The 24,123-nt window shown below is 46.6% G+C and overlaps 2 protein-coding genes across 5 annotated transcripts in view; one reads left to right on the forward strand and one right to left on the reverse strand.

Annotated features, from left to right (window-relative positions):
• Nucleotides 1-24,123, reverse strand: part of LOC139758038 (tRNA (32-2'-O)-methyltransferase regulator THADA-like) — a 390,704-nt gene that overhangs the window by 90,413 nt on the left and 276,168 nt on the right. The gene's annotated exons all lie outside the window — the stretch shown is intronic.
• Nucleotides 2,055-24,123, forward strand: part of LOC139758040 (cell adhesion molecule 2-like) — a 236,261-nt gene continuing 214,192 nt past the window's right edge. Inside the window, exon 1 of the mRNA XM_071679054.1 lies at nt 2,055-2,877. Within this exon, the coding sequence (XP_071535155.1) occupies nt 2,814-2,877 (64 nt within the window). The 5' untranslated portion in view covers nt 2,055-2,813. The remainder of the gene's footprint in view (nt 2,878-24,123) is intronic.

Here is a 24,123-nt window from a genome sequence, read left to right on the forward strand (position 1 = left end):
CGCTAACTCTCATTAATGTAATCATTGCGGCGCCCACACCGCCCGGTGTGTGTGTGCGTCTCTCTCCCCCTCACGCCGCACCCGACGGAATCATACCTCGTTGTAAAAATGTCATCGCCTTCGTCCACCGCCTTCCTCTTCAATCCTCTGCTTTCTTGTCTTTCGTCGCTCTTTCTTCCACGGATTTCTCTTCCTTTGGTCGCTAGCTGCCTCGCCCCTCCTCCCCACTCAACACCCGGGCGTCGCCGTAACATCTTTCCTTGCTCCCTCCTCGAACCGTCACCGTAACACGTCCCCCCCACCCACCCCCACACCACCATCAACCCCCAAAAGGTGTTCCCACAACAAAATATTCATAATAAGGGGATTAAGGCCCAGGCCACATGCACACGAGCAGGCTTTCATCCTTTACCCGGGATTACGAATGTATTAACGAAGAAAGTATAGGATTAGAGTATTCAGGATGTAATTATAATACGCCACACACCTAGTCAGTCAGCCCAAGCTCTCTCTCTCTCTCTCTCTCTCTCTCTCTCTCTCTCTCTCTCTCTCTCTCTCTCTCTCTCTCAGATAAACACAGACTAAAACTCAAGCGAGCTACTTCTCCCGTTAATTCATTTTTGCCTCTCTCTCTCTCTCTCTCTCTCTCTCTCTCTCTCTCTCTCTCTCTCTCTCTCTCTCTCTCTCTCTCTCTCTCTCAACTAGTTCAGGAGAATTACAAAATAAGAATTAACGTGTTTCAGTAATACCAGAGCCACCCATAAGCTTACGGATAATAATAATGATCATAATAATAATAATAATAATAATAATAATAATAATAATAATAATAATACTTGAAATTAATGCCCAACTGTTCATCATGTACGATGAGGCAAAACTGCGAATGTTTGCTTAACGACGTCAACCAACACCCGTGTAAGAAACAGTAAAAGGGTAAAGAAAAAAAAGAGAAAGAAAAAAAAGACGGCGAGGGGGAACAGATGATGGATGGATGGGGGGGGGGGGGAGGAATAAAATGTCGAGGCCAGCAAATGTCTGCAACATGAAAAACTGTCTTAAACGACCTCACTCCGAGGAATAGGCCTATGGCCTGATTAACGACAGAACTGAAATACATGAGTCAGGCAGAACCGGCCTGCGTGACACCAGCGAGGAGAAAAATGGCCCTATATGGCACTAGCGAGAACGAGCCATTATTCCATCAATAAGGAAAAAAAATGTAACCAACAGAGTCACAGCGAATGGAAGGCCTATGGGAGATCAGATGGACGAGTAAAGTCTTACTACAGCAAGCAGGAGAACGAACCCGTGTGACACCAGACACAACAAGACATCAGTTGGAGGAGACGGGCTATGGTGGCGTCTGTGGGGCTAGGTTCTACATATAGACATCACTAGCTGGATGGGACAGGCCTCTGTGACACAGAATAATGGGTGCTAATGACATTCATGGGAAACACAGGTGATATAAGACATTAATGGGAATTACGGTGACCATGGTGACGTCAATGAGGATGAGAACAGACTTAAAGTAAAGCCAAGCCGAAGATTAGAAACGGATCAATCAGGCATCACCGAGGATAAGAACGGGCTAACAGGACATCAACGACGAGGAAGGACAGTGGGGACACTAGGAAGATTCGAACCCCCAAGACATCAATGAAGAATCGCCGTGTACGTCATCAGCGAAGGAGGAGAGGCATTTACGACTGGGCACACGTCCTTCCCTGTGTTGCGGGGCGTCAGAAAGCCCAGCATCACAGCTTCCAGCAATCCCACCACCCTCCTGCGCCGCCCCAGGAGGCCATACTACCGCCACATACACACACGCACACGCCATTGATATTAAGACCTGGAAACACCCCTCCTCCCGCACGTCAGATCTACTTTTCACTCTTCTTCCCGTCGGCTGCGGCTGAGTGTGCCTGTCCGGTGGTGGTGTTGGCAGCCTCCTCCTCCTCATCCTGTAACCCTCCCTCCCCTCCCCCGGGAGGAGGAGTGCCCTGGTGGTGGAGGAGAGTGAGTCGTCAGTAGCTCGCTGGACGCGCTGGCAGACAGGTCTTCCGTTCGCTCCGCTCCAGCAGCGCCTGGATCACTGGACGCAGCGCCGTGATGACAGACTCGTCTGCCCACCTCCTCCCACGGGATGATGACCTCAGCCGAGTGGATTAGTTTAACAAACTGCGGTACTCAAGACACTCGCCAGGATGTACCAATGACGAAATTATTTGCCCTTGAAAAAAAAAGCAATACGGTTAATTAGAATCTATTTTGTAAATCATTCATTTCGTTATTTCTGTACAGAGAAAGACAGAAGGAACTATATACAGACTCGCCAAGGTTCTTGGAGGTTTTCTGCCTTGGCTCTATGGAAAGAGAGTGAAATCAGCTGGACAGTGGCCGGCCTTGCATGGGGTACACTTCTGCCATCACGACACTCTCTCATGATAACATAAACAAACAGTCGCACTAAGGTCGTCGGCGGTGTACAGTTCCTCGCAGGACGCAGCCGTGATTCCAGCAACCGTCCAGGACTCAGTCAAGGGGTTTCCAGGCCATCTACAGATAGCCTCCAGTTCGCCCGAGGCTCCCAAAAGGGGTCCACCCCAACAGGTCTACCAAAGTCCATCATAAAGCTTCTCCACGGACGCCAAAACTCTTTCTAAAAGCCGGTTGAGGGTCTCCAGAGCCCCGGATAGGCTACTGGAAGTGTGGCAGGACGTAAAACTTGAGCATCGTCCAGGAGTTATACCCGAGTTTCCAGAGAGACCTCCCCCAGATAAGGTGCTGGGACACTCCAGGCATAAACCATGGGGTGGAGGAGGCGATGGTCGCTATCTTGGATGCTCCCAGTGATAGCCTTCCTTGTGCAAGGTAAGGTGCTTTATCTGCTCCTCTCAGGGAACGTTCGTCCTAGTTTTATGTCCACAATAACATCACATGTGTGTGTGTGTCTGTCTGATACAGAGGTCTTCATGGCGGGGACACCTGGGCCTTTTTCTGAGCCATTTTTTTTGTTTTTTCTCTCTTGTATGAAAGGTCTTAAGACACCCCCTGATGAAGCCTGTGTTCAGGACGCTCCTGCCATATTCTGACGATGAAATACTTCTTTGTGTGTGTGTGTGTGTGTGTGTGTGTGTGTGTGTGTGTGTGTGTGTGTGTGTAAATAATCCAAGAACTCGTGTTCTGAAACGTGAGGCGTGGGACTGTGGCCCGGTGAGAGTTCTTCTTTACACAGGGAGGGTAATGAGCCTGTATCACAGCTCGTACACCATCATGCAGCCTCTGCCACGATCATGATCGGGGTATCCTCCACCCACCTCCTCAGCGTTCGTGATCAACACGCATGACGGTGCCACGAAGTACAATTTCCGACGCGAGGAAGATTTTTTTCATCGAATATTTTTTTTCCCAGTGGTCTGTAAGAATTCCTGTACATTAAATCACTACGACTGACACGTGCTGTACAGTATGTATATCACGGTTGCATTACGATGTACATGTATGTATATTTGTATGTATGTATGTATGTATGTATGCATGTATGTATGCATGCATGCATGTATTACTATGATAATGAGTGCATTCCTAAGATCACAGTATTCTGTGAATGGCGCACACATCATTTTCATTCATCATTTATTCGTAAGCCTGCATCTACCACCCGTGGTTCTTGTAGAGCGTCTCTTAGGCGTACAACACCAACACATAATGTACAGTCCGGGGGCTTAAGTGCTGCCGGGAAAGCGACTTCCGCATGCAGATGTTCCTTACGTTCGTCTCACGTTACCGGAACCGAAAAAAGCCAGAAACACCATTACCCGCAAAGAGCTTGAGCTTCATGAACTCACACATATACGGTGAATCAAGTGAACCAGGAATGAATCTTGGCGGCGTTTCATTGCTTGGAAATCCGGGCATAAAAAACAAGAGTTCAGAGTATTCAGTGAAGCATCAGTGAACCCTGGCGAGGTTTCACTTGCTTGCAACCCCCGAGGCAAATGCAGGTTCAGTGTGTTAAGTGAACCACGACTGAACCTATGTGAGGTTCCATCGCTTTACAGACCGGGAGAAAAACAGAGGTTCAGTGTAATCAATAGATATCTACTGAACCCTGGTGTGGTTTCAGAGCAATCAGCGGTTCGCAAATGAACCTTGGCCAGGGTTCAGAGTAACCTGTAGAACCGGAGTCAAACACAAGTGGACAGACCAGGTGGATGTGTACTAATTGTGTGAGGCATTTTGGAATGCACTTATATTTCCCGAGGCTCCCCAGCGTCCCATCTAGTGGACTTGCTGCCTCTACAAAATCACAGGTAATAATAATAATAATAATAATAATAATAATAATAATAAGTAAAAAGTATCTATAATAATAATAATAAATAATAATGATAATAATACAATCTAATATTATAATTATAATAATAATAATAATAATAATAATAATAATAATAATAATAATAATAATAATAATAAATAATAATGATATTAATAATAATACAATCTAATATTATAATAATAATAATAATAATAATAATAATAATAATAATAATATTTCCAGCAGTTGTACCTTGACACAAACTCATTTTCATTTCTTACTTAAACGTCAGCAATTCCTCTACAAAAAAAAAAAGGCCACAATGTCAACATAACATCACTTTGTCATAAATATAGTCTACACCTCACTACACACACACACACACACACACATTCATTACGTGTAGTGCAGACGTAGAAATCGCAATTCGTCTCATGTCAAGTGTCCTCATCGCTTGCCAGAGCTACACACCCAAGCACTGAGGATCGTGTACGGTCGTAGACTGATCTTGAAACACGCGAGGAAGGTGCCCAAGACATTTCCAGAGTCAGTGGCCACGACTTGACGAAGGCGGTGTGGAATGACCCCCGGCAAGTCTGCAGACCTGAGGAACAGTCAACGAACCCAGTCAACCAACGAGCGGGTGTAAAACGACCACGCGTGGGGCGTAGTGAAAGTGGCAGGAGAGGGACTGAACTGAAAAAACAGTCCTTTAGGGGGGATAATCCTGTGCCTTAATACTGTGGATGTGGTCCTTACGGCCTCCTCACACACACACACACACACACACACACACACACACACCCGTGCGATACGCGCGTGATCCATTCATTGCGACCTTCCCCGGGGCCGTACCGCAAGGGAGGAGAGAGAGAGACAGAGAGAGAGGGGAAGGGGATGTGTTTGCGGTGGAGACAGCCGCTGCCAATACCTCCTCCAGACAAGACGTCCCCTTAAAAGTAATCTCCCGCCCAACTTTTTTTTTTTTTTTCTTTTTGCCAACTGCCGCCTACCCCTGTCCCTCCCTACCAGGAGGTAAACGCCGTTTAAGCCAATAATCCCTAACGAACTTCTCTCTCTCTCTCTCTCTCCCACCCACTCCCTTCCCCACAAACACACACCCACACCCTCCCATGGTCGCACTAACCCTCTTGTTTGTCTTCCAAGAAGTCATGGTGGAAAATAAGGATAGGGGGGACGGGTTCTCTCTTTTGCCAAACTTTCTGTGACAACCGCATCATCACAAGATTGGGGGGAGGGGGCCTTAAACCCCCTCCCAGAAGGCCCTTAACCACCCCTCCCCTCCATCCCCTGCCCTTATTCGCGTGGGGTATAGTTAAATGGCATGAGAGGGGGGGCTGAGCTGAAAGAGTCTTCTAAGGGGGATAGTCCTGTGCCTTGATACGGTAGATGTGGGCCTTACGGCCTACCCGTGCCCTGTTCACTATAGCCTCGACCTCTACGTAATATCTAAGTTCCCAAAGCTTAAAAAATATATATACGTTGCGGAGCTTTAAGTTCCACCACAGCCAACCGGCCGAAATTGACCCCCTTGTAACCATCACCAGTTATAATACAACCCAGCGACTCCAAAAAGAAGTTGAACGTACTTTGAACTTCAGTGGGTTATAAAGTCCAGGGTTCATGAACTATGAAGTTCAGCGCCTGATACGTTCCAGTGCGCTACTGAAGTTCTGTGAATTATGAGGTTCATGACCTGAAAGTTCACTGTATAATGAAGTTCAGTAAACTTCAAAGGTCAGAGTATTCTAAAATTCAGTGGATTACGAACTTGATTGTATCAAAGAGGATTACGAACTTGATTGTATCAAAGTTCAATGCATTCTATAAAGTTCAAGGCATTATATAAGGTTCAATTCATCATAAATTTCAATGCATTACAGAGTACAACATTGTGTAAACTCCAGGGTTACATGAAGTTCGAGACAATATCACGTTCAAAGCATCGAAAAGTTCTCAATACATCGCAAAGTTCAATACATTACAAAGACCAAAATCATAAAGCTTCAATAGAATGAAGAACTTTGACATGTTAGCCGACTCCACCACGACCCTTGCGCAGCTCCTATGCTAAAACCGCCCTCAGAATTCTCCACAACTTGTAAACATTAACAAATGGTGACATACCAGGCACAGTTCTCCCGTGTATCTTTATATGCTAATGCTGTCTCCCCCCCATTCCCCTTCCTATCTCCTCCGCCAAATCTAAGGTAGTTGTGAAATGGTAAATAAAAGAAAATCTGTGGCGATGTACATTGTGGGTGTCTATGTCTATGTGTTTGTGTGAGAGAGAGAGAGAGAGAGAGAGAGAGAGAGAGAGAGAGAGAGAGAGAGAGAGAGAGAGAGAGAGAGAGTACCTCTGACGAGATTTTGCAATTAGGAAGAGCTGGAGTGAGAGAGAGAGAGAGAGAGAGAGAGAGAGAGAGAGAGAGAGAGAGAGAGAGAGAGAGAGAGAATCAAGTCCTCTCTCTCACTCACCCGGTAAGAGATCAATCCTTCAAGGAACGTGTGAGAACCACCTCCACCCGTGGCAGCTCGGGAAGTCACAGTTGTACAGAATTCCCAGCACTGCCTTTGAAGGGGAATAATACGCCACACGACACTCAAAAAATCGACGCAAGAGGCAACGTAGGGCAGAGTAACGTGCACACAGAGAGGGACTTCGCTCAACCATTACGGGAAAAGGAACAGGTAAGGATGTTGAGAAAATAGGGGAGACCATAGGGAAGAACAAAAAAACAAAACAAAGTCGGAGCCTGAACTCACGATACTTGAAGCTTATGTGATGTACATCAAGACATCACTGATTCTACAACGCATTTTACAATGAGCAATCATCTGTTTTTTTCTTTTCTTTATCAATGAATCATTCACATCTTCGTTACGGAGACTTTGAATACTTTCCTTTTCTTCAGCTCTCTATCGCTGTTTAGTGGTCAAGAAAATGTCTGTAGGAGCGAGCACTCTAGCCGCCTTAACAGAAGTGGTGTGTGTGTGTGTGTGTGTGTGTGGGTGTGTGAGTGAGGGGTGGGGTGGAGGAGGTAGGGAAAAACTCGCGATCTGCGAGTCGAACGGAGTGCAAAGTTCCGAACGTGTTTCACAAGTTGCTGGGACCGCTTCAAACTTTGCGCCGGCCCTGTCATTCTGGACTCTTGCCACTGCCACTGATTTAATCTTTTTTTTCCTCTCTTCTCATTATTTCCCCCCGCCCCCCTCTTTTTTTTTTTTTTTAGCTTTTAAGATACTATGTTTAACACGAGAAAAATATAGAGGGGATGAGGGGGTCGGTTGCGTTCGTAAGGACACAAAAGATTCCGTGTCACCGGCAGTTGCAAAGTTCCCGTGAAACGTCTCAACGAGGCTCCGGAACCGCTCGGATACTCTGATACCCGACCCTGTCATCATCAGTGGGGGAGAGATCGCCTCCGCCGCTCCTCAGCTCTAACACCAAGCTATTTGCTGCATTTTCTCCTAGCCTCCACAGCCGGAGCTCCTGACTGAATAATGACGGTGGGCAGAACGCCCCACCACCACCACCGCCCTCCTACTACCACCCCCAGAGGGCGCCCAGGACAGAAATACACAGTTAATAATCCCCAGATCAGGAAGACACAACCAGCTTGGAGGACGACGGGAGGAGGGACACGTCGAGGGAGGGGTCGGTCGGTCGGTTGGTCGGTTCTCCTCCTCATCCTCCTCCTCCTCCCTCCCCGACCCGCGTCGAGGCAGTGACATGTGCTGAACAAGTTTTGCGATTGTTAAAACAGAAAAAGAAAATAAAAAAACACGGAAAAACGGAATACGCGAGAGGGATGATGGTCGCCGTCAAACTCGGGGTCAAGTCAGGTGTTTATAATGACGCTTCTTGGGCGGTAAAAACGTGGCAAGATTTCGTACTCAAAGCGTCCGCTGCCCCCCACCTTGCTCACACGTATTACACGACTGTAAGATCCAGTTGTATTGACGCAACGCGACTCAAAACCTGAGAAGCTGCTGACGTTTTGATGGATAAAATGCGAAATTTGACAGGATGGCTGGCTGACGCGGAAGTGGGGTGCAAAAATATTATCGAGAAGCTCCCGGGCATTTTAGCAGGATGGCTTGTATTACGGCTCTGATGTATGTCGGGGCTGTGAGCAAATTTGCAAATGGTGTTAACACGCAGAGAGGAAAACAATGAGAGTCTGCGGAAGTTTAGGATCGCTACTCCAAAAATGACGCAGAGTCTCTGGAGTTACTCGAAAATCTCTTATCCAGGAGTTCCAGCAGTTCTCAGGCTGCGCTGCATGCAGTAGCAGGGTAATAGTGCACTCCTCTGGACAGAATCTTTTCATGTTTTGACGATGATGTACCTCCTTAAAATACGGGGTCTTCTCGTCCTTGGTATAACCGCACGCAGAGGCGGAGTGCGTTATTTCTAAGTGTTAATAAAGTACCTGTAAGTGACGGTGAGGGAGGAGGGAGTGGTGGGCTGGTCGAGCCCTCCACACAGCGGTACATGCGGTGGTCGATGTGATCCCTTGTGACAACAGTGGCCTGGCCCTCCTTGAGTGCTGCTGCTGCGGCCGCCGCCACAAGGGTTATCTCCACCATGGATATCCCTTCTCCCGCAGGGAAGTGAGGGGAGGGAAGGTGTTCTTACACCCTCACCCAACACCCCACAAGAGACGAACGCACATAAGGAAGGTCGAATGAAAGCACGCAAAGACACGTATACACCTATACCCCATATAAAGCATTCACATATACATAGACACACCGCATACAGGCGTTCCTTTACACACACACACACACACACACACACACACACACACACACACACACACATGAAAGAAATATTTCATTGCACTTTTGTGGCAACCACACCACACCCACCACCGAAGCCATATCTCACCCAGGGAGGTGGATTCGAACCCCCCATGACCCAGTCTTGTGTCTCAACTGGTCTTTAACGATCTTTGGTTTATCATGTGACAAGATAGAGGCGAAGCAAGTCGACGAAAAAAAAAAAAAACGAAAATCATAAATCAAAATAATGGGGTCTGTCTCCGTGGCCAAAACTGTTCGTTCGTGCGGCCTCATGTAACTCTTTAAAAATGTTCTCATTGCAAAATCTTTATCGTCTGGATATTACAGACTTTCACAGATATTGTCCAGTGTTCTAAATCACCCGCAGAGCTATTTCGCAAAATGATATAGCGAATTCCTTCGGAAAAATGAGAAAAGTATTTTTTTCTTTAAACTTTTACGAAGACTTTTCGGGTTGGGGTCATGCGTGTTCCCTTCGCTCCATGCAAAAGTGGAGGGAATTCTGATTTGCCAAATGTAATTCTTATTTTCAGGGCTCTGCCTGATGGGCGAGAAATGTTTGCGACACATGGAACGGAAACCCATGATCCGGGAACATCTAAAATACGAAATTCTTAACCAATGAATCCATTCTAAAGCACACGTCCCTCACTCAATACCAGAGCGGGTCCAGGTTTAAGTCTCTTCTCCATTTTACACTCTCGTAAGTGAGGGAAGGCGCAAGAGGGCATAAAAAGAAAGTAACAATTACCTTCCCCCCCTCCCTCCCACAACCTGACTCGATGAGATAACAAGAGTTTCTATGGGAGGAAGTCGACTTGAAACTCATCCCACCGGTCACATTCCATCATCACAATCCCGATGCAAAACTCCTCAAGGGAGTTTACAGATCTGTGCCACGAGCCGCGTGGAATTTTTCCCGTGTCAACAGAGGGGTGCAAACGTTTGCGTGACGTTTGTGAGTCGAGGGAACGTTCGCATGGTACCAGGTCATCGGAGGGAGGAAAATTCAGGTGTGTTCGTGTCGGTGTTCTTGTTTTGTCCGTCTCCCACTCTGTCCTCCGAGGGTTTTACTGTTTTCCTCTGAAGGAAGAGAAACACTGCATTTTCCTCGGGTTCTTTTATTTTCCTTTATATTTTTCCCCCTTCCCAACAGCCAGCAACAACCCCGAACACTGATTCAGTGAAGATGCGAGCGTCGCCAGCGAATTGAATTTAGGGTTGCCTAGTTGCCTAGGGAGCGGTCACGGTGCCTCTGTCGAAGCTGAAGGGAATTTAGGTCTATCGAGGGTGTTTTTTTTCCTCTGTAGTAACACGATAACCAGTGATAGTACGGCGGGGGAGAAATGTACACAGCGTTCGACTGCGAATGTGGAACTCATGACGCAAATTTCTCGTCGTAGAAACTCGAAGCTCTCTCTCTCTCTCTCTCTCTCTCTCTCTCTCTCTCTCTCTCTCTCTCTCTCTCTCTCTACAACGGCCCGGCAAGGGGAAAGAAAAAAAAAGAAAGCGAGAAAGACAGGAAGGATCTAGATGTTATCATCGATAAGAAACTTGTATTCCACGACCACACTGATTGAGATAAAGTGCTACCGGAGGTGCATAGCATCATGCGTGGCATGATGCTATGCACCTCCTTCACAAAGCGAGACAGCAGAGCGAACGATGGGAAATGTGTGGGCTAAAACTGAGCACAGCTGCGTCGCCCGGGTCACCAGTCAATAAATGAGAAATAAACAGGTTAGAAATACTTCACACGCAATATTTATGGTCTGGAACGCATGAACTACCATGAGAGTATGAAAGAGTTTGAAATTTGTAGCCTGGGAAGGATGATGGGAGAGATATATGATAGGTCATGCAAGCAGGGAAGTCGAGGGCATCAAAAATCACGCACTATCTCAACAAGGAAGTCTTAAAAGTCTGCAGTGATAATTGATAATATACCAGAATCAAATGGCACAATTATGCGAATTCCCAGCATTAAAATCTGGAAAGATTAACGTAATCCTCGAGAAAGAAAAAAAAATGGAGAAACATACGTGGAGCAACGAACAGAAACATTTAATAGAAACTTTCATATAGGGTTCTGGTCAGTCCCTGATGAAAATGGGATTTACAGTTACGTGAGGTTCGTGGCGGTACAGAGAAAACGGTGTCACCGTGTCAGGTCTGTTCATCAGAAAACTTAAGCGGTGAGCACTACGCTCCATGTCTGCCCCTTTGGCTTAAATATCGTCTTAGATGCCCACCAGAAGGTCCTGTCTACATGTCATTAACATGTCTGTACACACATACAAATACTATATATATATATATATATATATATATATATATATATATATATATATATATATATATATATATATATATATGCCTTAAAGCAGCACACCCTGATATAACAACTGCGCGGGTGAAACAGCTTGAAACATTCGACAAAAGAAACTCGCCGCACATGATTTTACTGCACGACGGGGGAAAAAAAAATACAATTGAGCCAGCCTGTGTTGCTCTCGGCTTGCAGCAGATATTGCCAGGTGGTGTGAGTTTACCAGCACTGTTAGAGCTCTCTGGCTCTGAACGACCATCTCCTGATGAGACCCGGGCCACAAGATAAGCTAATCAAAAAAAAAAAATATATATGTATATATATATATATATATATATATATATATATATATATATATATATATATATATATATATATATATACATATATCCCGTTGGTCTAGGCGAAGCTTAGCCAATCCCCAGGGAAGGTACTGTCACGACGCTTACCCAATCCCTAAATACTTACTGGAGCGTAGCTAATCAGCATCTTTCTAATATCCTAAATACTTACTCAAGCATAGCCAATCAGTGGTATTAACTCACTCGAATCCCTCGGGAGGGAGGGAGGGAGGAGGGAGGGAGGAGGGAGGGAAGGGAAACACTAAACTCGAATCTTAATCACCGAGTCTCTCACTGCGATTAGCCGAGCAATCTGCTTAACACCTGTTAATCTCTTACTTATACTTAAGCTGCGGCTGCCCCCATTGTTCTTCGACGCTCACACACACACACACACACACACACCCCACAATCCCCCTCCTCTCACACCACACACCACACCAGCGAGGCAGTTGGCGAATTCCATGCACCCACCGCTCGGCGCTACGATTCCGGGACTCGTCGACTGCCGGAATCGCCCGAGTTCGGCAATCGTAGATTCTCCTGTATGCGAGACTGCCTTCCCGAGTATTGGCTTCCGCGGCCCCACTTACTGTGATCAACCCCCCCCTCACCCACCCACCACCACCACCTGTTGTGCTAATAGAACCAAAAGCCGTCGAGCTCCTCCAGCCGTTTGCTTGAGAAAATGGGAAGACGAAGAGGAGGAGAAGAAGAGGGGAGGGGGAGGTATCGCAAAAGACTTTACCCTCTCGAGGGGGAAGAGCCAGTTGGTGGACAAGTCGTATCAAGCCTTATCGTTAATTAGTTATGCATATCAATGATTAACAGCTGGATTACGAGATATCAGGACGCGGTAAGAAGATCTGGCGCAACTGAAACGTTGCGTGTATTATTGCACAAGGGAGAAGGAGAAGGCAAGGGAGGGAGGGAGGGAAGGAGAGGGAGCCTGCCGTGTGTTGCTGGAAATAGCGCTGCCGAGCACATGTGTTGCCACAGGATATACAGAGCGCATGATCTCACCGTCATGCCCTTAATGCTGTCTTTGATATTCCGTAATCCTCGCGGTAACCAATAGATGCACCAGGCCACATCCACATCTGAACAAATGGTCGATACATACATTATATATATATATATATATATATATATATATATATATATTATTTCTTTCAAACTATTCGCCATCTCCCGCATTAGCAAGGTAGCGTTAAGAACAGAGGACTGGGCCTCTTAGGGAATATCCTCACCTGGCCCCCTTCTCTTTAGGAAAATTAAAAAACAAACAAACAAGAGGGGAGGATTTCCAGCCCCCCGCTCCCTCCCCTTTTAGTCGCCTTCTACGACACGCAGGGAATACGTGGGAAGTATTCTTTCTCCCCCATCCCCAGAGATAATATATATATATATATATATATATATATATATATATATATATATATATATATATATATACATATGCCAACGACATGAAGAGCCTGACGGAGAACCCCTACTGAGAACTTACATAGTCCTGACAGGGGAGAGGGAGTCTGGTACACCCAGCGAGCAGTAATAAGCCGCTTGACCATCCATCAAGCAACAAAACCGACCATTGGCGTCGCGCGCTGCAACAAACTTTTAGAAATTACCTTGGATAACTTAAGATGGCCTTTACGGGGAGGGGAGGGGGGAACAGTGTCCAGACACAGACCCACATCCCCTCTGAGACAATATATCAGGAGGGGAAATGATTGCACAATGGGAAAATAAAGTACCCGAAACACTGACAGCTTCATTCTTTTTTCCTCCCTCTTGTTTTCCGCTTTTTTTTTTTCATCCACCAGGCTCTCGATCCCCCGTTTTTTTTTCTTTTTAATAATCTTACTTTTTTTTTTTTTTGCTTCTTTCTTCCTCAGATATTATTCTCGTCTTCCATATCTTCCTCACTCGTACTTTAGTCTCGCATATTATGTGGGGTTAATATCGCAGTATTTAAAAGTTTTCGCAAAACCGCTCTTTTTTTTTCTCCCCCTTCGAGTTAATTAACGAGAGAAGTCCAACACTGATTAACTCTGACCTTAATAAAAGATATGTAAATCCTCGCTATTTCATTTTCTTTTACATTACAGCCTGACATCTCGCCTCACCAATGATCATAAATGCGATGAAGACACCTGTTGCAATCAGACAGGTGTGTGGACCATCTCTGTACCATCATGTAATTCAAGCATCCAGCACCTGCTCTCAGTTGCTCTATCACAGGCACATGATTTTACAATTCTCCTTTTTTTTTATTCGTATTTTCATGACAGCGTTATATCATATGTTTTTCGTCATTTCAACATAAGTTGCCAACGTGATGCAATTTTTTTTTAAACCATGACACGAATTCATGCTACAAAGTACAACTTTTTCAGTAAATAAACCTTCTATTATCATTTCTATTATTAGTTTTACGTGTGTGTATATACATACATATATATATATATATATATATATATATATATATCACGAAAAAACACAAACAAAATGGACATAAAGACGACAAAAATACATGCAAACACACACACACACACACACATATATATATATATATATATATATATATATATATATATATATATATATATATATATCATGATAAATTCACTTTTCTGTCCCTGGGGATGGGGGAGAAAGAACACTTCCTACGTGTTCCCTGCCTGTCGTAGAAGGCGACTAAAAGGGGAGGGAGCGGTAGGCTGGAAATCCTCCCCTCCAGTCTTTACTTTTCCAAAAGAAGGAACAGAGAAGGAGGCCAAATGAGGATTTTCTCTATAAGGCTCAGTACTCTGTTCTTAACGCAACCTCGCTAACGCGAGAAATGGCGAATATATATGAAGAAGAAGAATAAAGATAGATATAAAGCTAATAAAATCGAGAGAGAGAGAGAGAGAGAGAGAGAGAGAGAGAGAGAGAGAGAGAGAGAGAGAGAGAGAGAGAGAGAGAGAATTTCAACATTAGTCCTGCTGATATTTACATTCTCCTGTCAAAACATTTATTTCAAAATTCTTCAACAAAAAGACACAAGCCGATTGAATATCATGCTTACATATTACCATATTAATGAAGGGTTCCGGTATAGCTGCATCATCACCCGCTTCCTCTCTCTCTCTCTCTCTCTCTCTCTCTCTCTCTCTCTCTCCCTCCCTCCCTTCCACTCCTCCACCATAATTGCCAAAGCAGACATTATCATTTCCTGTGCTTGATCTTCTCCACCAAGCGTTACGGTTCATGCAAGGAATGTCGGTAATGCTGCTGCATTCCTCTGTTACTCTACGTAGCAGCGGCAGAAGCAGCAGCAACAGCAGCAACAGAAGCAGAAGCAGCAGCAGCATAGCTATTAATGCGCCTTTACTTCTCCCAGACGCTACTTACACACACACACACACACACACACACACACACACACACACACACACATACACAGCCTCCGTGGTACACTGGCAAACGTTGCGATCCATGAAATCTCTGGGGCCCGCGTTCGAGTTCCGGACGGGGTAAACGGCACGCAGCCAACCCAGTTGTTCACCGTCCCGTGTGGGGAACTGGCACCGAGCTGTGCTCCTTTCCGCGTTACTGTGGGCGGACGGGAAGGAGAACAGCGTCGTCGAGGACCTGACAGCCCCAAAGGAACCTGCATTACCTCACTCCCGCGTGGAACGCAGTCTGAGGACAATATGCGATGTGAGGTGGTTGGATCGAGTAAGTAATGAAAGGGTAAGAAAAAGGGGTAATAAAAAGGGATGCGGTAGAGAGAGCAGAGGAGGGTGTGCTGAAATGTTTGGGACACACGGAGAGATCGAGTGATGAAAGGTTGACAAAAGAGGATATATATATCTGAAGTTGAGGGAACAAGAGGAATGGGGAGACCAAATTGGATATGAAAGGATGGAGTGAAAAATACTGTGAGTGACTGGGATCTGAACTTGCAGGAGGATGAAAGGTGCGCACGGGATAGAGTGAAGTGGAACGATGTGGTACACAGGGGTCAACTTGTTCTCAATGGACTGAACCAGGGCATGTGGGGCCTGAATGTGGACAGGGAGCTGTGGTTTCGGTGCATTACACATGACAGCTAGAGAATGGACGTGATCGGATACGGCTATGGGTGTCGTTAGGCTGCGGCTAACTTCTGAGCCTTGCCTAATGAGGAAGGAGACGTTCCCTGGGGGGTGGTGTGTGTGTGTGTGTGTGTGTGTGTGTGCGTGGAGAGAGGGGGGTGGGTGTAGGAGAGCCGGGGTGATGTGGAAGGTTTGGAGTTTCTTGATCGTTGCACAGAGCTGGTGCTGATGGCTTTGTGATTCATCGTACATATATATAAATATATATAAAAGTTCGGGTTTCTGACGGTGAATTTCCCACTGGAGCAATATTTTCACTACTGTGTTCTGGCGGACTTACTGAACTGGGAATGGATGGGAACTATCAATGTGAATGACCAGAGGGGGTGGTGCTGGCACGTATGTGAGGTACTCAAAGATCTTCCTGTCTGTGATTACGAGCCTCATCAGTCTTTGCTTTTACGAGCAATTTAGGAAACGGCCAATCCTCATCGCTCTGTCTGGACTTAATCCTCGGCTGTGAAACAGAAAGATACGCAAAACACACGGCAAAGAAACCGGATCTTTCACACGGATCCATCACCTTTACACGGGAGGCACACGAGGAAATTTACTGGTTAATTCCTACCCTTTGTGATTCCTGAACACTACCTGCTCCCCTTTCCCCTCTCTACCCTCCTCCTCCCGAATCTGACAGAGTTAAGTCACTGAGCACGATGTAACGACCCTTGGCACGACGGCCTTGGCCTTTGACCTGAATCTTTAAGGGTACAAGGTCAAAACGTCTGGCAGGTCATGCCTAAAGGTCGTACCGTCGTGCTTAAAAGGGGCTCGTACCGTTATGCTCAATAGGATCGTACCCTCTAGCTCAATAGGATCGTACTGCCGTGCTCAAAAAGGGGGATCGTACCGTCGTGCTCACAGGGATCGAATCATCCGTGCTCCAAGGGTCGTATCATCTTTCCTCCGGATAGGGGGTCATACCCAGACCTGTGACGACCTCACTTGTGGAAACTCTTCCGCTACTGGGAATCTAAATCATAACATAAGTTGGGTCAGTGGGGTATTAAAGGCTCAACCCTCCCGACCTCACTCGAAAATAGAAGAACAATTTAAACTTTCCTCAGCTGTGTATTAAACAACTTTCGTCTAATTTTCTAAACCCACATTTTGAACCTCATAAATTTCCCGTCAAAGCCGGGGGGAAAAAAAGGATTTTTTCCTCCCTTAATTCATGGAGGTTTAATTGTAATACAGTGAGAAAAGAGAGAGAAACAAAAAAAGAGATATTGACGAGAGTTGCTCTGCGTCAGACAGAGGCAACTGCATCCCAACTCTATGCAGAGCGTTGTTAAGATAGGGTATGTAAAATCTTCAAGACTAGGGACGGCGTGCTTAAGATAGATGGCACAGGTACGCGAATATCAAGGACTTGATCGTGGATAAGATAGACGTAAAGATACACGTAAGATACGTATGCCTTAACGACCAGGAGTAGCTGTGGACGGGATAAAGGTGAGCGAGACAAACCCCACGGACAGAAACCCTGTATGAATGATAAGGATAAGACAGACGAACCCAGCGTGGAATGCTGTGCATAAAACAAGATAAGGACGATGATAAACTTTAAAGGAAAGACGTGCCGTGCATAAAAGATATAAAAAAAAAAAGACTCTGGAAAAGAAAATGCGAATAAAAAAAAGGATACAGACGAGGGCAGACGAATTACAGGGAACGTGGATGCTGAGGATAAATACAGAGACAGATAGACAAGCTACAGGAAGGGAGACGGTGAGGGTACAGTACAAACATTACAGAGTAGTTTGAACCAAGGGTCCCCTCCTGATGTCATGCCCTGGAGTAAATTGTTAAAAAACTTTGGAGATAAAACTGTTAGAATGAATTAGCTATTCGAGGCTAACACAGTCTTGGTAAACTGGGCACAGTCTCGTAATTTGGCAGGAAGAGTTAAACAGAGGTATTTCTGCAGGGGTAAGCCAAGCACAGGCCAGGCTCCATGCAACTTTTCTTATAGTATTCTTTTCTTCCTCCTCCTTCCCTCTGTTCCTTGTCCATCTTCTTCTTCTTCATCTTATTCTTTTCGCGCTCCTTTTTCCCTTCCTGCATCTTACTCTCTTAGTCCTTCCTTCTTCGTCTTCTTCTTCTTCTTCTTCTTCCTCCCTCTCCTCCTCCTCTCCTTCTTGTCCTCTCTTGACATAACGTTTCACTAACAATATCGCCATGATAAGAAACCACCTGAGAAATAATGGCTGAGAGAAAAGACCGCTGCGTACCAGGAGAGTGTAAGAAGTTAAGGCGAGAGAAAATGAGAGAGAGGGGAGTGAGGGGTGGGAGGTGGGGAGAGGCACGGTGGAGCGAGTGAGAATGGAAGAGAGGCAACAAAGGTGGAGGAACAAAAGGTGCGTATAATGTTGATACAACAGGAAGCTGTGAGTAATGAAATAAAAGGCAAACACCCACAGAATTGAAAGACGCTGTCAAAAAAATGAACGATGAAAGTTGTGGGAGGAAGCTTTGGTGCGTGGCTTAACGCAACGTAAGGACACGGAGAGGTAGTGAACGGAAGAGAGAGAGGAAGACATGGAGAGGTAGTGAACGGAAGAGAGAGGAAGACACGGAGAGTTAGCGAAGGGAAGAGAGGAGAATGTACTGTGAACATGAAATACAGAGGAATACAAAGGAGTTTACACGATAGCAGACCACTGGGTCCTTTCGAGGTTGTTTGTGATGGTGGAAGATAACAGAAACTCAACAGATTAGCGAGGTAAAAGTTAGGAGGGAAATTCAAAGAAAACGCCCTGAAAACTGCTACGCAAATAACGCAACTCGCGGGCTGGATGCGAAAATTCTATCAAGTCTATTCTTACACATATGTGTTGTTCCGCTTTCAACCATTCTAACTGGCGAACCGTTCCACATTTTAACCAATCCAGCTGAAGAAAAAGTACCTCGCCTCATTCGAGGTAAAATGTTTGCCCATGAGTTTGTATCCAATGCTGAGAGTGAAATCAAACGAATCAAGTCTCAAGTAACTCAACGGATCAAGATTACAAATGTTGACCTGACTGGTATATAAACCACAAGATGTGTACACCTGGTGGGCGACATATTCTCCAGGGCTGTTGACTGTCGGAGATGCTTCCCGGGAAAGAGAGTGTTTCAGGAGAGGTTTAATGTGAAGAGAGAGAGAGAGAGAGAGAGAGAGAGAGAGAGAGAGAGAGAGAGAGAGAGAGAGAGAGAGAGAGAGTAACACGAGAGCGAGTGCGTGGTAGCAGGGAGAATGAGTCTGGGGAGGTGTTCAGGGTGAACTAGGGCGGGACGCTTGGAGAACATGATGTGACCGCTGAGGCAGCAGCAGCAGAGGGTCGAGTGTGCGGGACACAGGTGGAGACAAGGGGGAACTTGTGGGAGGGTCTCCTCATACGTGGTCACCACCGGCACCTGGGGGGGGGGCGCACCTGCCCCTCACCTCACGAGGTTTAAGGCCGGGAGGACGGGAAGTAGCAGGTACACAGGGAGGGTAATTTACTCGAGATTACGTTATCAAGGAAGAGGATAGATGGAGGTTTAAGGAAGAAAGAACCGAGAGAGGAATTGGAGGGGGACTTAAATACTATAATAGCGTATGAAGGAACGGAGTCAAATTAAGCAACGAAGTGTACTTAGAGAGAGAGAGAGAGAGAGAGAGAGAGAGAGAGAGAGAGAGAGAGAGAGAGAGAGAGAGAGAGAGAGGACAGTGCCTGCGCAAGAGTAAGCAGCGAAGGAGCGACTGGTTAAGCCGCAGAGGACGGAATGCGACGAGACATTGACATGTTCCCATGGCTGTCGTATAGGACACTCTATGAACGGAACGCGAGGCAGGTTATATGACATGCCACCTGGGCGGAGCAGTAAAATCCATACTGTATAAAGAAATGAGAGAGGTGTGTGTGTGTGTGTGTGTGTGTGTGTGTGTGTGTGTGTGTGTGTAAGAAGAACGCCGCGCCAGGGACACTATGAGGGGCTTGCTGGAAAAATGCTCCGGAGGAGGAAGCTGAAACTGAACGGTTACAAGGGAATGATTGTATTGGAAGAGTGTGTGAGATATGAGTGAAGGGTGAGGCGCTGCGCGGCACCAGGGGCTGCAGATATATGAGTGTCTTTTGTCTGTGTGTGTGTGTGTGTGTGTGTGTGTGTGTGTGTGTGTGTGTGTGTGTGTGTGTGTGTGGAGATGCTGTGACGGGTGCTGGTGAGGTGGAAGAACTTCTGAAAAATAAGCATCTGGGAAGAAGGCTTGGGCAGGATGGAGGGGACCCTACACGGCTCACCTTCACTACCTTATGCAGACCTACACGTACACAGGTAGACAGAAAGATATATGAATATATAGATAGACAGATAGATAGATAGATATACAAACAGACAGATAAAGTCATATATACTGACAGGTAGAAAGGTAGGCAGGTTGTTGGACAGACAGGTGAAAAGAAAGATAGGTTGACAGAAACACAGATTACCACCTCAACAGGGCAGCTAACTGACAGGTTCATCCTGCCCTACACGCTGAGGTACACAAGCACGAGTGTGACATCAACCCCTACGAGGATGCGGGTATCAGTAACGCTCGCCGATGTGTGGGTAAATCATCACATCGAGCGGAGGATATGGCGCCTGTGAGGAGGAGGAGGAGGAGGAGGAGGAGGAGGTGGTGGTGGTGGTGGTGGTGGTGGTGCAGGAGGAGGAGGGAGAGGAACCAGAGGGGCCAATCCTGGGGGCGCATCAGTGCAAGTGGAACGTTTCACCCCTGACACGATACAGCAGCTTGGCCAGAATAGATACTGGGCGAGCTCCTTTGTCTCCGACGAAGTGAGCAAACACTCTCTCTCTCTCTCTCTCTCTCTCTCTCTCTCTCTCTCTCTCTCTCTCTCTCTCTCTCTCTCTCTCTCTCCGCGGATCACATGATAACTCTCTTCAGGGATCCCGTATGATTTATCGTGCGCGGACAGCTCGGTGAGAGACAGAGACAGAGAGAGACCTCTGCTTCCTCCACACGTAAGGCCAAGATTCACGCGAGGGGCGCTTCAGTACTGCCGACGCTGTTTGACTTTCATGTGTTCTTCACAGGCGAATGACTTTAGGAAGGGGGAGGGGGAAGGGAGGGTGTATATTGTATGGAGGTGGGAGAAGGGGAAAAGGTGAAGGAGGGAAGGGGTCAGCTGGGGGGTAAAACACATGGTAGTGATGGGATCAATGGGGGTTACTAAATACAAGGAGGTGGTGAGTAATCAGGAGGTACGTAAAAAGACAGAAGTCACTGGGTTCAGTGGTAGAGGACTATATAGAAGTGGGGTTGGGTGCTGGGGCAGTACAGATATGTACCAGAGATTCACAGACACACACACACACACACACACACACACACACACACACACACACACACAGACACACACACACAGAGTGACCCCCGTATATCCCAGTATGGCGCGGGAAACTGCGTATGGTCATGGAGATCACGTTTGGATGCAGGGATTTACGACTTAATGTTGCTTGTGGAGAGCTTCGGTCATCCCAACTTGAATGTGTGTTTACAGTGCAAGCGCTCGATGCAGATCTTTCCTCTAAAGTTCACTCACTCCGAATGAGCATTTGATCCGTATCAATGACGAATATAGATGAAGCTCTAATATCGTTTCATGTCTCCAAACACGGACGATACCCACCGTCTACAACCTGGCGGCAGGCGCCTCTACCGAAGCAGTGAAGAGGAGCCTTTTTGCTCTACTACTGCATTCATCGGCGCTTTAGGACACAATTCCTGTCCTTCCAGCACGTTCTGCCTCCGTCGTCGATCATTCGGCCGTCTGTCCTCTGCCGTTTCCTCCATGCTCTCGTGTGCTTCGCTACCCTCCAACGGCAACACCGTTTGGGAGCGTCGCTTCTCACGCGATCGTAAATGTTAAGCAACGCAGCGCCAGGGCTGGTTTTTAAGGGCTTGGGCGGGGTGACCACCTCAGGGGTGGGTGAGGGAAACACCAGATGGTGTCAGGGCTGCGTGCGGTGCCTGGTGGCGGCCAAAACATCTCGTCGTATGTGTACCTACGAGCACTCGTAACAGACACAGTCCTCCTCCACCCTTGATACGTTCTCCTCCACCTCTCGCCCCACCAACAGGAGCTTTCCCTCCACCCCTCCACAACACCATCATAGTCACTCTCCCCTCCACTCCTCACGCAACTCCTTCTCTCCTCCGCCGCACACCACTCCCTCCTAAAATCTTGATCAACCTCCAGCCCAGACTTCCAGCAAGCTCCAGTCTTCCAGCTGCAGATGTAATTCCCTCATAATCCATGGCGGGATAACACCTAGGTATACAAAAAGCGGAGGTCCTCCCTGGTATCTGTGGAGCCCAGGTTCCTCCTCGCCCAGGATGAGCCGCCCCACCCCACTCACCCCCAGACGTGTGAGTCTGGCAAAAGGGATTTGGATATCATTATGCCCTGCTCCTCCCGAGGCCTTTAGGATTCACGTTATTAGTAAATTAATTCTTCTTACTCTCTCGTAGGATCCTAATGTGACTAGATGTGTATATATATATATATATACACATATTTCTGCGGAGGTCGGTGGGTGGGCTTCCGAAATGACTGCTTGTCGTCCGCGGTTTAAAGAGAAAAAAAAATCTCGTACTGTCACACAGTCTTAATCCTTCTAAACTTAAAAATATTCTGACTTAATAGCAAGGGAAGCCATGTTGATCTTCCAGGAATTCTTGATACGTCTACATCCCTCCAAGGCCTGGGGCACTCTGATACGGCCCGAACGTAATTACCCTGGAATCTAAGACGTCCCTTTTAAACACAGGTAAAGAGAGACAGACGAAGGTTAACAGCCGGAGATTAAGAGAAACGATCCTGGGCGTCGGGGGCCTCGCCTGGGGTGAGGTGGGGGGTCGGTCTTTGGAGGCGAGAATTTTCCTACCGCCGCCGGCTCGATGCCCCGCGTGAGAGCTGGGGATACCCCCCAGCTCGCCGAGTGGAAACAGTAGGAGGCAAAACGTACGAGAAGGAATGAAAAGAAAATAATAGCTTGAAGACGTAGAGAAAAACATGGGGGGGTAAGAAGATAACGTAAGATAAGAAAAGGAGTAGGGACACGCAAAATGCGAGAGAAAAGCCGAAAATGGTAGACTATCTCAAAGGATAAAGTCATGACAGTTATGAAGAGGGTCCGAAAGGGTCGGCTTCAGAAGTTATATCACACGGGTAAACTTAATGAAATGCCCGGGGGGGGATGAGGGTAGGGGGGGAAGCGGGAGTAAAGCGGGGAGGGGAAGAAGAAAAAAAAAAATAAGAAGTGAATGAGGAGTATGAGGAGAGAGGAGAGCGTGAGGCCCGAGTCTGGTGATGACGGCGGAATAAATGAGGTCGATAATAAACGAGAAGGCAGAACGAGATGGTCCAGCACCAGCGATGGTGACGTTGAGGGGTGAAGCAGAAGGTCCCACTTGGTCATCCACGTCGAATTCAATGACCATTTCAACTGATAGTGTGACTCACTCCTCTCTCTCTCTCTCTCTCTCTCTCTCTCTCTCTCTCTCTCTCTCTCTCTCTCTCTCTGTTCTCTCACATAGTCTCTATTTCTCATACCCTCCCTCCCTCCCCCTCTATCTGACTGTGCTTGTCTGGGTCTCTCTCCTTATCGTACTCTCCCTCCCCCTCTCCCCAACACACACACACACACACACGCCCGGGACGCCTTCCCATCTAAACTCATGCAAGTAAATGTGACTCGAATAATTTACTCTGAGCTGAGGAGTTAAACTTCAGGCAGACGAATTTCGCCAATATCATTTTCTTAAACTTTCTTCTTTGTGTTTCTGATGAGAAGTTTCCTTTTTAGAATTGGGCTCAAAGACCTATTTCGTTTCTTTTTTTTTTTTCTGCAAATTCTTTCGTGGGAGGTCCATTGTTGGATATAATATACGAACTACTAATCGTTCGTATTTTTTTTCTATACTAAATACAATTTTACATTTTCTTTAATCGTCTTTCCGATATCCTTCTTTTGTTTCACGTTAAGTCTACCTGCAATCCATCTCATCGATGTAAGGGCATCTGTCTTCATTCTCACTGACACTCGAGTCGTTCCCTTGAGTTATGACTACCTCGCTACTCTGCTTTGAGCAAACATGCCAAGACGTATTTTCTCACATCG

The sequence above is a fragment of the Panulirus ornatus genome, chromosome 29 (assembly GCF_036320965.1).
Source record: "Panulirus ornatus isolate Po-2019 chromosome 29, ASM3632096v1, whole genome shotgun sequence".
Taxonomy (NCBI): Eukaryota; Metazoa; Arthropoda; class Malacostraca; order Decapoda; family Palinuridae; genus Panulirus; species Panulirus ornatus.